At 40.1% G+C, this 15061-nt stretch overlaps 2 protein-coding genes across 5 annotated transcripts in view; both read left to right on the top strand.

The window, feature by feature from the left end:
- Window positions 1–15061, top strand: part of LOC140224305 (protein D1-like) — a 51032-nt gene that overhangs the window by 30556 nt on the left and 5415 nt on the right. The gene's annotated exons all lie outside the window — the stretch shown is intronic.
- Window positions 147–14965, top strand: LOC109036274 (protein D3). 4 transcript variants are annotated; one of them, XM_072298776.1, is made up of 6 exons: window positions 147–300; window positions 6156–6220; window positions 6947–7070; window positions 7621–7754; window positions 13896–13971; window positions 14593–14965. In XM_072298776.1, exons 4-6 carry the CDS (start codon window positions 7670–7672, stop codon window positions 14741–14743), a joined length of 312 nt encoding a protein of 103 aa, XP_072154877.1. In that variant the 5' UTR covers window positions 147–300; window positions 6156–6220; window positions 6947–7070; window positions 7621–7669; the 3' UTR covers window positions 14744–14965. The 4 variants fall into 4 exon arrangements, with proteins under 4 accessions (XP_072154877.1, XP_072154875.1, XP_072154874.1 ...); XM_072298774.1 differs by having other exon boundaries at window positions 6156–6381; XM_072298773.1 differs by lacking the exon at window positions 7621–7754 and having other exon boundaries at window positions 6156–6381.

Here is a 15061-nt window from a genome sequence, read left to right as displayed (position 1 = left end):
GTCCCCGCGAGCGTATAAGCAAACTGCAGTTATCAAGCGGATCTACTTAATGAGCAGCTGCTGCGTGTTTTGATTCTAGTAATGATTGTTTTCATCTACGACCTCAATCGCTTTGGTCGTCAGTTGTTGTGTTTGATTTTCTGAGCTAGAAAGATTTCTACATTCCCTTTCATTTTTAAGAGTGTTGTTCACGTTTTTTTTTTTGTCTTGACTCGTCCCTAAAGTAGGAACGCCAGCTCTAGTGACGAATTCTCATTATTTTCCATATTTTCCACCATCGTTGTTTAATTCGGCCAAAAGGTGAGCAACATTCACGCCCAATCCTTCTTAGATGGTGAATTTTCTCTAGGTCTCTTCGTTCTAAAGTGCAATGCCACTAATGATGCATTCTTTTGATTGCAGTTTTGTACAGTAATTTTTTTCCTCTTTTCATTTTATCCAAAAAGTAAACGGAAAATGGTAGATAAATATAGCATGGCTCTATTTTAGGTGCTACGGACGTTTTGATAGGGGGGTGAGCGTGAGCTGTCAGTAAATTTTCAAATTGCAACCCAGGTTTATTGCTGCTAATGGTGTCGGAATTGACTGTGTGTAACAACGAGAAGAAATCCCCTACATATGGAACCTTAACTCTGATCTGAGTCGAAAGATTTACATTTGTCTAAAAAAATTGATAAAATGTACGCGAGAGTTTCTTCAGATCCGCCCAGGTTTGGTCTCCCTAGTTCATTTGTCTCACGACTTCACGACCCTATCTCTAGGGTGAACACTAAAATGTACGATTGAAAACGAATCGATTTAATTGTAATGACCTGTTGGAACTTTGTAGGAGTCATAAAAGAAGGACGGAGTTTCATGATGAGTTTTGAGAAGTTTGGCAGCTAAAGGAACGGACACAGGGAATGCTAAGAGCAACGGAGATGGATTTCTGTAGGAGGTCTGCAGGAATTTCTGGGAGAGATCGGGTCCGCAATGAAAAGGCTGCGATAGGATTGCGCTAATGCCCCCCTTTCTTACCTTTTTGGAGATGCATAGGATTGCGCGATTTTTTCTGGTGCTGAAAACTCATAGGTTTGCGCGAATATTTAATATTCAATGAAGAAGCGTTAATCTGGCAACCTTGGTAGTTTGTGGTAGATAACGAGATTGCGGAAGACGGTTAACATTACTCCCACCCTCACTTAAGGGTATGCCTCTCATCGATGGATGGCCCTCGCAGCACGAATGGCCTACACTGGAAAAAAATACACATTGGATCTGGAGTCCAGACTCTTAAAAACATCGACAAGAAAAAATACTCTTGATTCAATCGGATTTTTGCTTACATCAAGAACCACGCCTTTTAATTTGTGCGGATTTCCTTTGGATTTAAGCTTAAATCTGATTGAATCAAGAGTCCTTTTTCTTGTTAATGTTTTCAAGAGTCTGGACTCTAGATCCAATGTGTTTTTTTCCCAGTGTAGTGAGCTTACATAGACACTTAAAAAGTGAACTGGAGGCCCGTGGCTGCTACGCGGCCGCCAACCAATGAAAAAACTACACGTTAAAAATCGTGGAACAACCATGTTCAAATTTTTTAGAGATCAATGGATTCAAAACCCGACGGATGCGCCCGAAAGAAACCATTTGTTTATCTCTGATTGCAACATTATGCACCGCTTTAATTTTTACTTTTGATAAATACTCTTAAAAAGCTACTCACAGTTTTTCTGAAAAGTCTCTAAAAATGTACCAAAATAATTTCAAATAAGAGTATCAAAAATTTCCACGCGATATTATCGTTCGTTCTATCTTCTTTTAATGTAACCAAAAAAATCAAACATCATCCGAGTTTCTGAATCGTTACAATGAGGATACATGTCTCCCCTTTAATTATGGTAAAAACAGGAACAGAAAGTCAATAATGATAACACGCAGTTCTACAATCATGCATGCGCTAATATGCTTTCACGCCAGCTGACCGACTGCACTGCGTCTGGCGCAATGCGAGAAGTATTCATGCAGTCCTGTAGGCGCTAATATAGGCTTGACACCGACCACACTGTTTGGCGCAATGCGTGAAGTATTTCTGGAGTTTCGCAGGCGTTAATGTACATTAAAAGCCGCCGACCACACTATGCTTGGTGCGATTATTTGAACTCGCGTTAGAATAATCGCGGCATCAAATAATAGAACTTTATAGGCCTATGTTGTGTTTCGACGCCTCATGAGCATTCCAGCGTTGCCTCGTTTCTTCCGATTAAATATTTTCCGAGAAAAGTTAGGAATGTTCTTCATACCCACGACCGCGATCATTAATCAATCTGTTCACTTCATTTATCATCAGACGATGAGACATCGATGACTTGTCAAAATCTAATCTAAACTAGCGTTAACATAAAAATGCGCTTTTTTCAACTGTATCCTGTTTTGCCAAAATTCTACCGTAAATTAACTTAATTTTAAATTCACGCATTCTTTTAGCAGATGTTAAGGTTTCTATTCGCGCAATCCTTGTGTCTTTTTCGCGTTATCCTCATTTGTTTTCTTAGACCTTTCGCGCAATCCTGGATTACCGAATGAAAGAGTGTGTCAGATCATGGGCGCCGAAAATGACATCGTATTCGACGTCATGACAAGACAACTTGTCTGGTATGGCCATATTAGTAGAATGACGCATGACGGAAGAAAGGCTGCCGAAGAAGATGCTTGATTGGGTTCCTCCTGGGAGGAGACAAAGAGGACGCCCATTAAAAGCGTGGCGACAGGGGGTTATATAGGAAATGAGGGAGTGCCAACTCCCTGAAAGGGCTTTGGGAGGATAGGGGACTTTGGCGGCTAGGTGTCGCAGAGCGCCAGAGAACGCTATAAAAGCGGATTTATGGATATATTAGGATTCTATTTTTTCTCATGTTTATCATTGAGTGTATTTTATGTGCGACCACCCTTTAAACAAGCGGAAGTCCATGGACGCAATTTCAGAGGCGATTTTTGGCGAGTCGAGTCGAGGTCCACTCCCACGGAGAATCATCTTTTCAGGACATTACGCTGCGTCATTTTTATTTAATCTGTATCACTCGCAATCATGGTGATTTTATAGTAATGAATCCCCATGATAAAGACTGCCTCAACATAACATAAAAAGAAATATGCTTGCCAAGTATTTGCTTACTTTTCTACTCTTTCGTTACACTCAAAAAAAGCTCCGGCCGTGGAGGCCGGAAGCAGCGGACCTGGAGCACGGACTGGATGGGCTATATGGCACTACCGTTCGCCTACGCGCCTAACGGCCGGAGTGCTACGTGCGGGGACGACGCGGATTGGTACGGACATGAAAACCGTAAGTCGCGGCCTCGAGCGGCATAGGCAGCTTGCCCTCTCCGCGCTACTTACGGGCTGGACGGCCGGAGCTCTGCGCGCCGACGCTGTCCGCGACGTGGTGGATTTTTTCGGAACTACAGCTGAAAATTCACCATTAAAGTACATAGAAAAGAAAAACTTTCCAGCAAAGTTTTAAACATTGAGTGAATTATCTTGTGTCAATTTCTGAACAAGATTTTTTTTCTTTCCTTCTTTTTAAAATAGGTATATATTTCTTTGTTGATAGTTCATAACAATTTAGTTTCAGGAAAGTTATGGATAATTCACTGTCTAAGAAAGAAAAAGAGCATATGAACGTTAGCTTGTTGATCATGTTTCAGATATCAAGAGAGATTTGAACTCCTTGGCTGATAGTTCAGCAAGTCAATTTGAGAAAAGAGATGAATCTTAGAGAAGAGATGATGCTTATTGAGAAAGAAAATCAGCATATGAATGTTAGCTTATTCATCGTGTAGAGATATCAAGAGAAATTTTCAAAAACCTAACTTTAATGTTGCAAGCTTTCCTAGAAATAAATAAAGCACTGGGGAAGCACTGGAAGGAACAAATGTAGATAGATCAAAAATTCTTGCTACCTATTTTAAATGTAGAACAGACTGCCCAAGGTATGATAAATTGCTAAAACTCATTGCAGCGAAAAATGTAAATTGAAAAATCATTTTTATCACTTGGCAGCCCGTTCTCAATAAATGTAATTACTTTCACTCAATGAGAATTCAGCATTTGTCAAAAACAAAACCTGGTTCATCCCTCAATAAAAAATACGAATGCAAAGTAGGAAATCACCTAAATGATTAACAAAGGAAAACCACAGGCGTAGGTCTGGGTACTTACAGATTTTTACTCCTTACGACTAGAAGAGCTTCAGAATCTTGAAAATGAGGTTGAGAATATTTCAAAGTGTAAATTCAGTAGTAAAAGTTGACAAAACTTCAAGATATAACTCTCCGCAATAACTACCGGATACAATTTCCACAAAATATTAGCGAAGAAATATACCACCGAAAATTGTCACACTTGTTAAAATTGTAGATCTTCCCTTCAGCAAACTGAAGCGCGATTCACACAAAATTTTACCACTATTACAGTACACTGAGCTCCCTAGAATTGGGATATGGAATCAGAGAGATATTCACAGCAACAATGTTTGCACTGGCTCTTATCGGATAATCAACGCAGGCAAGATTGGCTTATAGCTTCCGCTGGCGGACAGCTATTTTGGCAACAGAGAAGGGAGGTGTTGGATGTCGGAGAGTGAAATACTACCTACTCTTAATTGAAAACATTTAAGTACAAGCCAGAGATTAGATTGAAATGGAATAAAAAATCAATCCAATCTTATGAGCAAGCAAAGGTGGCACAATGAAGTTGCAATCGGTAAATAGACATTCTCGTGTCTACATTATCAGTATTTTAGTGTGGCGGTAATTTACTCTGTGGGAAGATGCGTGGCAGGTAATTGATTGCTTTTTTTTTATTTAAGTTCTTTCCCTTAGTAGGGGGAAAATAAGTGAATTGCAAACGAACTTACAGGAGGAGAGGATATGAGCTCAGTGCGTAGGTAAAACTGACAATTTTCACTTAACTCTCGTCGCATTTCCGAAAGTATTTGACAAGCGTTATCACACAGAACTTTAGAATCAATCGTGCACCGCACAGAATCAAGAAAATATATCGAAAACCTCCAAAATTAAACGAAAAACGAACACACGTAATGAGCAATGACCAACAATGACAAGCAATTTACTAGATTCTAACCTCAATAAACAACGCTGAGTGGTGGCTGCGATCGCTCCCGAAAATGTTCAAGGCTGGCGGCAACTTTAAATTCACGCACTGAATAACATTGACGTAAAATATTATAATTTTCTGCGAATATACACGTAGCCGTCTCAATTTTGATCTGATGGTGACGCCATTTTCAGAAAACTGAATCTCACTGCCAACGGCCGTGGAAGCGGTTGGTTCCGATCCTGAAACCCGTAACTTACGCTCGGCTCCTAACCGGTCTTACGGCCACGAAGGCCGCGCGGGCTCCACGGGACATCGGCCGCTGGGTCCAGTACTAGCTGGCGCACGGCACGTTAACGCCGGGATCATCAGTGTCCAGAGCAACCGGGTCACAGGGCCGTAGTTTTTTTTTTGAGTGTAAAGTCTCCAATAATAAGTGAGTCCCGATACGTTGATGAGCGTATTGAGTGAAATTTTTGCAAAATTCTAATTCAGGATGAATAAGACCAATGAGACTTTTCCGACTTTTCTGCTCTTTTGTAAAAGTCTTTGACAATGAGTAAGCCGTAATGCAAAGATAGGCGTGTTTTAAGGAATCTTTGGTGCGTAAAACGTTATGATTGAAATGGTTTTGACTCTAAGCCAGTAGGATCTTGCATTAGTTCAAAGTCCGGGACTGATAAATTTAATAAAACTGACACGTGTGTCTGTTTGGAAATATGGAAGCAAAGAGACAAAGAGCACAGAGTCTAAATTGCCTGCGGATAGAAAAAAAAATTAAATTTTTCACCCGTCTCATCCATAAACCTCGTTTGTTTATGTATGCAGTTTCATCTCACCCATAAAATACGGTACGCTTGATTCCATTATTTTCAACGAAAATCCCTCCCCCTCCCTCGTGAAGTTTGTTGTGGATACCATCCTTTTGCACCTAAAAACAAAAATGACGTAACACTCTCTTTGACCTCCCCTCTCCATATAGCATTAAGTATATTTTACAAACGACACCTTTTCACATTCCTTGAATATAGGATACAACTTTCTTGGTTCCTCTTTGATTGCAGGCTGTGGTGACTATCTTCCTGGTTAAAACATTATCTCGTGATGCATAATTTACGATGGAATTTATGTGAGCCGACTCTTTTTATATTGTTTGGGACTGTTATACATGTCTTGTCTCCTTGGTTTACTTGTTGTTTTGGGCAGCTGACGCCTGATGAAAAGCAAACATTTGCAAAGTTCAACATATATCCTGAAATAACAATGCTTCCGCCCCTTAATATCCTGAAGGTTAGGATTTTCCCAATCGTAGTTTTATCAACAATTTGGTTTCATTCATTCAAGTTTGCCAATAAAGTACAAAACAACAGACCGCGTGAGACAATGTCATTCAGAAAATAGTTTGACAGCTAGAACTAATAGCTAAGCAGGTAATGTAACATTTGGATCGCATTTAGAAAAAAGGAACCATCGCAATTACTGTGTTTTCAAAATCGTGCAATTTCTTCTTTTCTTTTGGAAATAATCAATATATGTTCAGTATTAAAATTTACACAGTTATTTTCTTCAAAATTAAGAATATTTTGGTGGAAAGCAGAAACGATTTGCTATCCTGGGAGATTTTTTTAGATAATTATGAAGAAGCAACATTTTTACAACACTGTAATTGCGCTGGTTCCTTTTTGCTAAATGCGATCCACTTGTGCCATTAGCGGAAAGTTTTGAAGGATTTGTTTTTAAATCTTTTTTCTATTTCAAGTTTGAAACAACTTACCTCTCTCGGGTTTATTATTTCTCGGGCAAAATTCGGGTAAAATTCTGTGCTTACGATACAACGATGTTTAATGTGTTTTAGGTTTCATATCACTATAAGAACGTAGAGACAGGGAACTATCTACAGACATATGAAATTACGGATCCTCCTGTATTTCTACAGTGGCCTCGAGAGATCGGAGCCTACTGTATACTCTTTCTACTAGGTAATCATCATACTCATTCCATACATTGAGATAATGGTGCGGTCTACATCTACGAATTACATAATCATATGGCACCCGCGTGTCCAGCTGGAAACTGGAGATCAGGGCATGCTTTCATAATTGGAAAAATATGAAAGAAAGCAGAAAATCGAGTATTTTGTTCGTTTTCCGTTCACATGCATCCCTAAATATTTAATCTGTTATACACTTTGACAATTTTTAACTTATTTTTGAGGACTTTGATTTTTGTTTTCTAAACGTTTTGTAGCTTTCTAAGCTTATGTTGATGTTCACAGCCTGAGATGCGTATACTTACATAAATTACTCCCTTGCAAAACATGCGCGTCGTACTGTGTTTTATCCTAGCTCTCTTTAAAATATAATAAAATGAAATAAAATGAGAATGCCAATCTTCCTGGTGCAGTCAATAGAAAATTTCGATGGATATGCACTACCTACACATTACCTCTAAGCAAAACTAATCTTGTTTAAAACTTAATTTTACTCCGTGATGAAAAAATAAGGGAAAATGTTTTTTTCAATATCGTAGGTCCTGATATTCCTTCTCAAGAAAAACCGCTCTACAAGTATGGGCAGCAATGGGTCATCGCAAATATGGTAATAGGGTTGATGATGCAGATGTTTTAGTAGAGTATGCAGGATTAACACACCACTATCTCAAGGGTGAGTTTGGCACCATTTTCAATGACTCATCCATCAGGAAGATGATTTTAGGGTAGCTAGACACTTCACCCAATTATTTTTACCCGATGCTTAGTTTGGCCCACAAATGCAGTCCAAGTTAAACTTTGACTGTGTTGCTCACGTAGCCTTTGAAGCACTGCTACAAATAAGACAAACGGAACCAAGACAACGTGGAAAAAGAGCAAGGGAAAGGTCGCGCGTTGATGACGGCGCAGGGATACAACTATTCGTGCTCAATGGATGTCCGTGTTGTATCGGCAAAATTGAAGGCGCTAGGGCGTGAAGCGTGAGCTCGCGATGCGCCGCTCTAGGCTGCCAATGAACTGTCGCTCTGGTTCGGGAAAAAGTTTTGAAAAACCAAACCCAAAAACATCTCTCCTATCTTCGGCTGTGTTGAAATTAGGTTTTGGGCGCTTCTGGGTACCAGATGCGCCCTTTCCAGCCGTTCGACTCCCCCGATGTAACATGTACTATACTACATACCGTTTTGCCTTATGGGTAATGACGCCATTCTGGTACACCCGGGAAAATTTGATTTTTTTCTGCATCTGGTATTCGTAAAAGTTTTCGTGAAATGTTTTGCTTTTAAGCATAACAATCTCGCACGGACGTATTACCTGGTTAAACTATTTTGGGGCTTCGTTATGCTTAAATGCCTCATATTCGAGGTTGTAGTTTCAGATTGATTCGAAAAAATCACGAACAGTCACGTGATCTCTTCATTTTAGTGACGTATTACTGTGCTATTTTGTGATTGGTTCATTTTCTCAGCGCAGCATTGTCAAGCGTCAGCTGTTTGCGGCTCTGGGTTGAAGGTTTAAGGTTATGTCAGAGAGAATAGAAAGTTAGAGGCCCGACTCGATGCTAGGTAATTGAAACAGATGCGCTCGCAGCGCGCTCGCTGGCAACGTACGCAACTACTATTTTCTATTGTTTTCCAGAGACTAGCGGCGGGTATGTTGCTGCCGGACCACCTTCACGTAGGCAATTTGTTATACATCGTCCGTCCGCAATACTCTCGCTTGGCCGTATGAAAACGTTCCTCGCATGCGCAGTGTTAAAGAAGCGCCCTCCAACGCTTTGGCGTTGGAACTGCTTGTTTTCCTTTTTTTTCAATTTGATGTCTTGTTCTTTTTTTAAGTTGCATTTGTGGACCTACATCAAACGTTCGGATGTACCGACCCCGTGAAACCTGTAAGGCACGTGTTTTCAGCAATCTTCGGGTCATTTTGACCCAGTTTCGGCATGGAAGAACGGATCAAGGGATCAAGGAAAGAAACATCCAAGCAACGAAGGCCACAGCGATGTTCAATGGAATCCTCTGGGATCCGCGGATTTCCAAAGAGAACAAGAGAAAAATTTACAAAGTTGAAGTCAAAAGTATTCTTACATATGACAGTGAAGTTTGGCAGCTGAAGGAACGGACCCAAGGAATGCTGAGAGCTACGAAGATAGATTTCTGGAGGAGGTGGCTGTAGGAATTTTTAGGAACGATCGGGTTCGCAACGAAAGAGTGCGGCAGATCATGGGAGTCGAAAATGACATGGTATTCGACGACATGATCAGACAGCTTGACTGGTATGGCCATGTTAATAGAATGACGGACGAAGGACTGCCAAAGAAGATGCTTGATTGGGTATTCCTCCCGGGAGGAGACGAAGTGGATGCCCAGTGAAAGGGTAGCGACATAGGGTTTTAGAGGGAATGAGGGTAAGCAGGCCCGCCACAAGGGTGGGGATACTGGGTCCATGGTACCGGGGCCCGGGCCTTGGAGAGGCCCGTGCCGCCCATGACACACTTTTTCATATTCACATGCACTCAAAAAAAAAACTACGGCCCTGTGACCCGGTTGCTCTGGACACTGGTGATCCCGGTGCTAACGCGCCGTCAGCCAGCTAGTACCGGATGCCGCGGCCGATGTCCCGTGGAGCTCGCGCGGCCTTCGTGGCCGTAAGACCGGATAGGAGCCGAGCGTAAGTTACGGGTTTCAGGATCGGAACCAACCGCTTCCACGGCCGTTGGCAGTGAGGTGAGATTCAGTTTTCGGAAAATGGCGTCACCATCAGATTAAAATTCAGACGGCTCCGTGTATATTCGCAGAAAATTATAATATTTTACGTCAATGTTATTCAGTGCGTGAATTTAAAGTTGCCGCCAGCCTTGAACATATTCGGGAGCCACCACTCAGCGTTGTTTATTGAGGTTAGAATCTAGTCACTAAATTGCTTGGTCATTGCTCATTACGTGTGTTCGTTTTTCGTTTAATTTTGGAGGTTTCCGATATATTTTCTTGATTCTGTGTGGTGCACGATTGATTCTAAAGTTCTGTGTGATAACGCTTGTCAAATACTTTCGGAAATGCGACGAGAGTTAAGTGAAAATTGTCAGTTTTGGTAGTACCTACGCACTGAGCTCATATCCTCTCCCCCTGTAAGTTCGTTTGCAATTCACTTATTTTCCCCCTACTAAGGGAAAGAACTTAAATTAAAGAAAAGCAATCAATTACCTGCCACGCATCTTCCCACAGAGTAAATTACCGCCACACTAAAATACTGATAATGTAGGCACGAGAATATCCATTTATTGCTGACTGTATTCTATCATCACTGCTTTTGCTTTGTTCTGCCTGTGTAAGAGGATACAGTTTTTATTCCATTTCGATCTAATCTCTAACTCATAGATGTTTTCAACTGTGAGTAGTATTGCAGTCTCTGACATCTTCCCTCTCTGTTACAAAAACAGCTGTTTGATAGCGGAAACTGTACAGATCCCATCCTGCGCAGATTATCTAATAGTGAAAGCAAGCTCGGAAGTTGTTGCTGTGAATAATCTCTCTGATTCCATATCCCAATTCTAGAGAGCTCAGTGTTACTGTAATAGTGGTAAAATTTTGTGTGAATCGCGCTTCAGTTTGCTGAAGGGAAGATCTATAATTTTAACAAGTGTGACAATTTTCGGTGGTATATTTCTTCGCTAATATTTTGTGGAAATTGTATCCGGTAGTTATTGCGGAGAGTTATATCTTGAAGTTTTGTCAACTTTTACTACTGAATTTACACTTTGAAATATTCTCAACCTCATTTTCAAGATTCTGAAGCTCTTCTAGTCGTAAGGAGTAAAAATCTGTAAGTACCTAGACCTACGCCTGTGGTTTTCCTTTGTTAATCATTTAGGTGATTTCCTACTTTGCATTCGTATTTTTTATTGAGGGATGAACCAGGTTTTGTTTTTGACAAATGCTGAATTCTCATTGAGTGAAAGTAATTACATTTATTGAGAACGGGCTGCCAAGTGATAAAAATGATTTTTCAATTTACATTTTTCGCTGCAATGAGTTTTAGCAATTTATCATACCTTGGACAGTCTGTTCTACATTTAAAATAGGTAGCAAGAATTTTTGATCTATCTACATTTGTTCCTTCCAGTGCTTCCCCAGTGCTTTATTTATTTCTATGAAGGCTTGCAACATTAAAGTTAGGTTTTTGAAAATTTCTCTTGATATCTCTACACGATGAATAAGCTAACATTCATATGCTGATTTTCTTTCTCAATAAGCATCATCTCTTCTCTAAGATTTATCTCTTTTCTCAAATTGACTTGCTGAACTATCAGCCAAGGAGTTCAAATCTCTCTTGATATCTGAAACATGATCAACAAGCTAACGTTCATATGCTCTTTTTCTTTCTTAGACAGTGAATTATCCATCACTTTCCTGAAACTAAATTGTTATGAACTATCAACAAAGAAATATATACCTATTTTAAAAAGAAGGAAAGAAAAAAAATCTTGTTCAGAAATTGACACAAGATAATTCACTCAATGTTTAAAACTTTGCTGGAAAGTTTTTCTTTTCTATGTACTTTAATGGTGAATTTTCAGCTGTAGTTCCGAAAAAATCCACCACGTCGCGGACAGCGGCGGCGCGCAGAGCTCCGGCCATCCAGCCCGTAAGTAGCGCCTAGAGCGCAAGCTGCCTATGCCGCTCGAGGCCGCGACTTACGGTTTTCATGTCCGTTGCAATCCGCGTCGTCCCCGCACGTAGCAATCCGGCCGTCAGGCGCGTAGGCGAACGGTAGTGCCATATAGCCCATTCAGTCCGTGCTCCAGGTCCGCTGCTTCTGGCCTCCACGGCCGGAGCTTTTTTTGAGTGGCATGTAACCCTTGTCTCATAAGGAAAAGTGAAAAATTTTATAAAAGGTGAATAAATTTTCTAAAACTCGCTGGGGCACTGTAGAATTCCTTTTACTGCTATAGAGGTTTGCTTCTATTTTAAAGATTTTTAGTAGATAATGATATTTTTGCAACTGTGCGCTCTAAACTTTAAGATATTAAAAATTATTTTTCTGGTGGTAAGGTGACCGGGGGTGGGGGGGGGGGGGAGGTTGGTGGCAGTCATGGGGCCCGGATCTTAAAATTGGAACTAGGGCCCGAGGTGGGATGTGGCAGACCTGAGGGTAAGTGAACTCCCTGAAAGGCTTTTCGAGGATCGGGAACTTTGCTCCGCATTTGACGTTTTAACCATTCAGGAGCCAAAATCGCCGCCATCTTGGATTTTGTGCATTTCCGTGGGTCGAGAGGTCCCGATTATAGAGTGTTTCTGAACACTCTAATCAGAATGACTGCCGAGTTCGGCCTTTGCATGGTCCAAATCAGTACCATTTGGCATGAGATGTTTTTTTCTCCTATTTTTTTGGAATCGGTGACCTCGAAAACAGATATCTGGAGTGTTTACTCCTCTCTTTCCTCCTCATTTGACGTTTTAGCCATTAAAGAGCCAAAATCGGCCGCCATCTTGGATTTTGGTCATTTCCGTGGGTCGAGGGGTCTGTATGACAATTTTTTTGGAATCTACGATTCAAAAAACATGAGGATCGACATCTCTCTTGACGTTTTGTGCCGTTTCACCAACATTTCAATTTCAGCCTCCATTTTGGCCGCCATCTTGTTTTTGGGGCCTTGGCATCAAAAGCGGATAGTCCACCAAAGATTTTCTCATTCTAGGGACCAAAATGAAGGAGTAAACTTGCATCACAAACGTGCAAACGGGACGTAATTTTCGAACACATGCTTCCCTGACTATGCAATAAATCGCCTTTTTCCGTTATTTTTGAGCATTTCCGGCCGGTTTTCATTTCCGTTTAAATCCGTGCCCCATCGATGCACGTTAGTAAGTGTTTATTACTCGAAAGTATATACCTTAAGGTTGAAATAGAGAGAGAAAATTGGAAATTGCAGTCACAATCTATGGAAAGCATCGGTTACGGTGTGAAAAATCGTCTTTTTGCGTCAATTTCGAGGATTTTCGGTCGGTTTCCGGTTTCCATCAGGCCGTTAATCGATCGGTAAATGTATGGAAAGCGTCGATAGTCTGATTTTATACATTTTAGAGGGTAAACTGGGGGAAAACATCGTTAATTGAAGTGTTCATTATCGAAATATTTGGATTAAAATGTAAAAAATCGTCTTTTTTTACCAATTTTTGACCTTTTTTGGCCTATTTGAATTTTTTTAGGCCCTTAACCGTCCGATGGCAATTGAAAAAAGTATATCAACCGAAAGTATATATCCTAAGCTTGAAGTATAAAAAAAAAATCGAAAATCGGAGAGACTGTTTTTTAGATAATTCAGTTTGAACATTGAATGGCGAAAAAATCGTAAATTTTAAAAAACTCTAAATTACGGCCGTTTAAATAATTTTTAGCTCAATTTTGATGGCATATTCAGAATCTACATGAAAAATTGGTCTAGAAACACTCTTTCAAAGTATGATGGATTGATACAGAGTCTCGCTATGGAGAGTCAAAGAGAGGGAAGTCGAGAAAATGAGAATCGCTAAAACGGGCTTTTTTGAATATCGCTAAAATTCACCCCATCTTTGGGGGTCGATATCTCGCGAACGGGGCGTCGGATGGGAAAACCCTTCAAATTAGTTTCTTATAATGATGTAAAGACCCCGTATACCAATTTTCAGCCAAATCGGAGGGGGTCGGGTTCCGAGCCTGGCACAGTTGACGTGGAATGACCCTGGAATATTGTGACAGTTAACCGGTTTTCCGTAACTTACGAACGGAACCATGCATCACAAAATGACTGAGACTATCAATTTTTTTGAATTTACAGGTTCCCATCGACTGGTTTTCACAGTTTTCAAGCAGCCCGGAAAAATACACTATGAAAAGGACTTCATCCCGAACACGTAAGTTTTTGCTCTGGAAAAATTGAACATTTTTGCCTCTGACGTAGGGACGTATCTTGATCTCTGTGTAAGCCCCAAAAAGAATATGACCAATAAGGCTCAACTCTAAAATCAGTTACGCCCTTACATCAGACGAATGACGAATTTTGACCACCCATCGGGAAAAAACCTTCGTCTATAGAAACTCATAGGTAAGGTATTGATATCGAAGCATGAAACATTTTTCTCCTCACATTTTGAGACAGTAAACGATCAAAAGTATTATAACAAACCGAATTTATATTGATTTGAAATTTGTAGATTTAAAAACGTAGTGTTAAGAAATGGAACACTTAAAATTATAATCTGACATGTTCAAGGCAAAAAATTACCGCCCCATAATGCAAGTTAATGCCCTCTTTCAACCTGAAAATAAGCCAATGTCCTCGGAAAGTAAATTTCAGGAAACTGGAAAGATCTTTTGTTGAAAGCTGCTCAAATGTTAATTTTTAGAATCAACTCGATGAAAATCGCTCTACCGACTCCTTGCTTTCGTGGACTGTTATATCTAAATTATGTGCACACATGGAAGTACTAAACAAAATTTCTCAACAATTAAGTGTAAAAACATATTTTTTCCAGCTTCATAAGTTGTGCACCGGCGAATTTCTCAACAAGAAAATTTGCGGAGGATTACGATCTTGGAGAGCCTTATGCAGGAAACTTCTTCGTGGTCAATATGAATGATTCTATCTTGGTGCCTGATCATCAAGATCAAGAGAATTATTATTGATCAACTGTCTCGGAATCCTAATTGAGTAAGATATGAAAACCTCTTGGCTCCGTAACCAGGGCAAGTTGACAAAACGATCAAATTTGGGAAAAAGCAGGTGAAAAACACAAGTTCTGCAACAATTTGGCAAGCACTGATTTTCAAAAAATACATTCATCAAACAATAAAATATAATTGTAATTACGTGTGCGACAATTTAGAAATTAACTGTAACCTTAATCTAATGTAATTATATGTATTGATTTTTTTAAGACTATGATTTGATTCTCGTCTATTATGAGTTTGATTTATTGTCAAACTGCAATTGGTCAGAACGTA

This window comes from Bemisia tabaci, chromosome 3 (assembly GCF_918797505.1).
Source record: "Bemisia tabaci chromosome 3, PGI_BMITA_v3".
Lineage (NCBI taxonomy): Eukaryota > Metazoa > Arthropoda > Insecta > Hemiptera > Aleyrodidae > Bemisia > Bemisia tabaci.
Note: the sequence above shows the minus strand (reverse complement) of the source record. Positions and strands in the feature narration are given on the sequence as shown.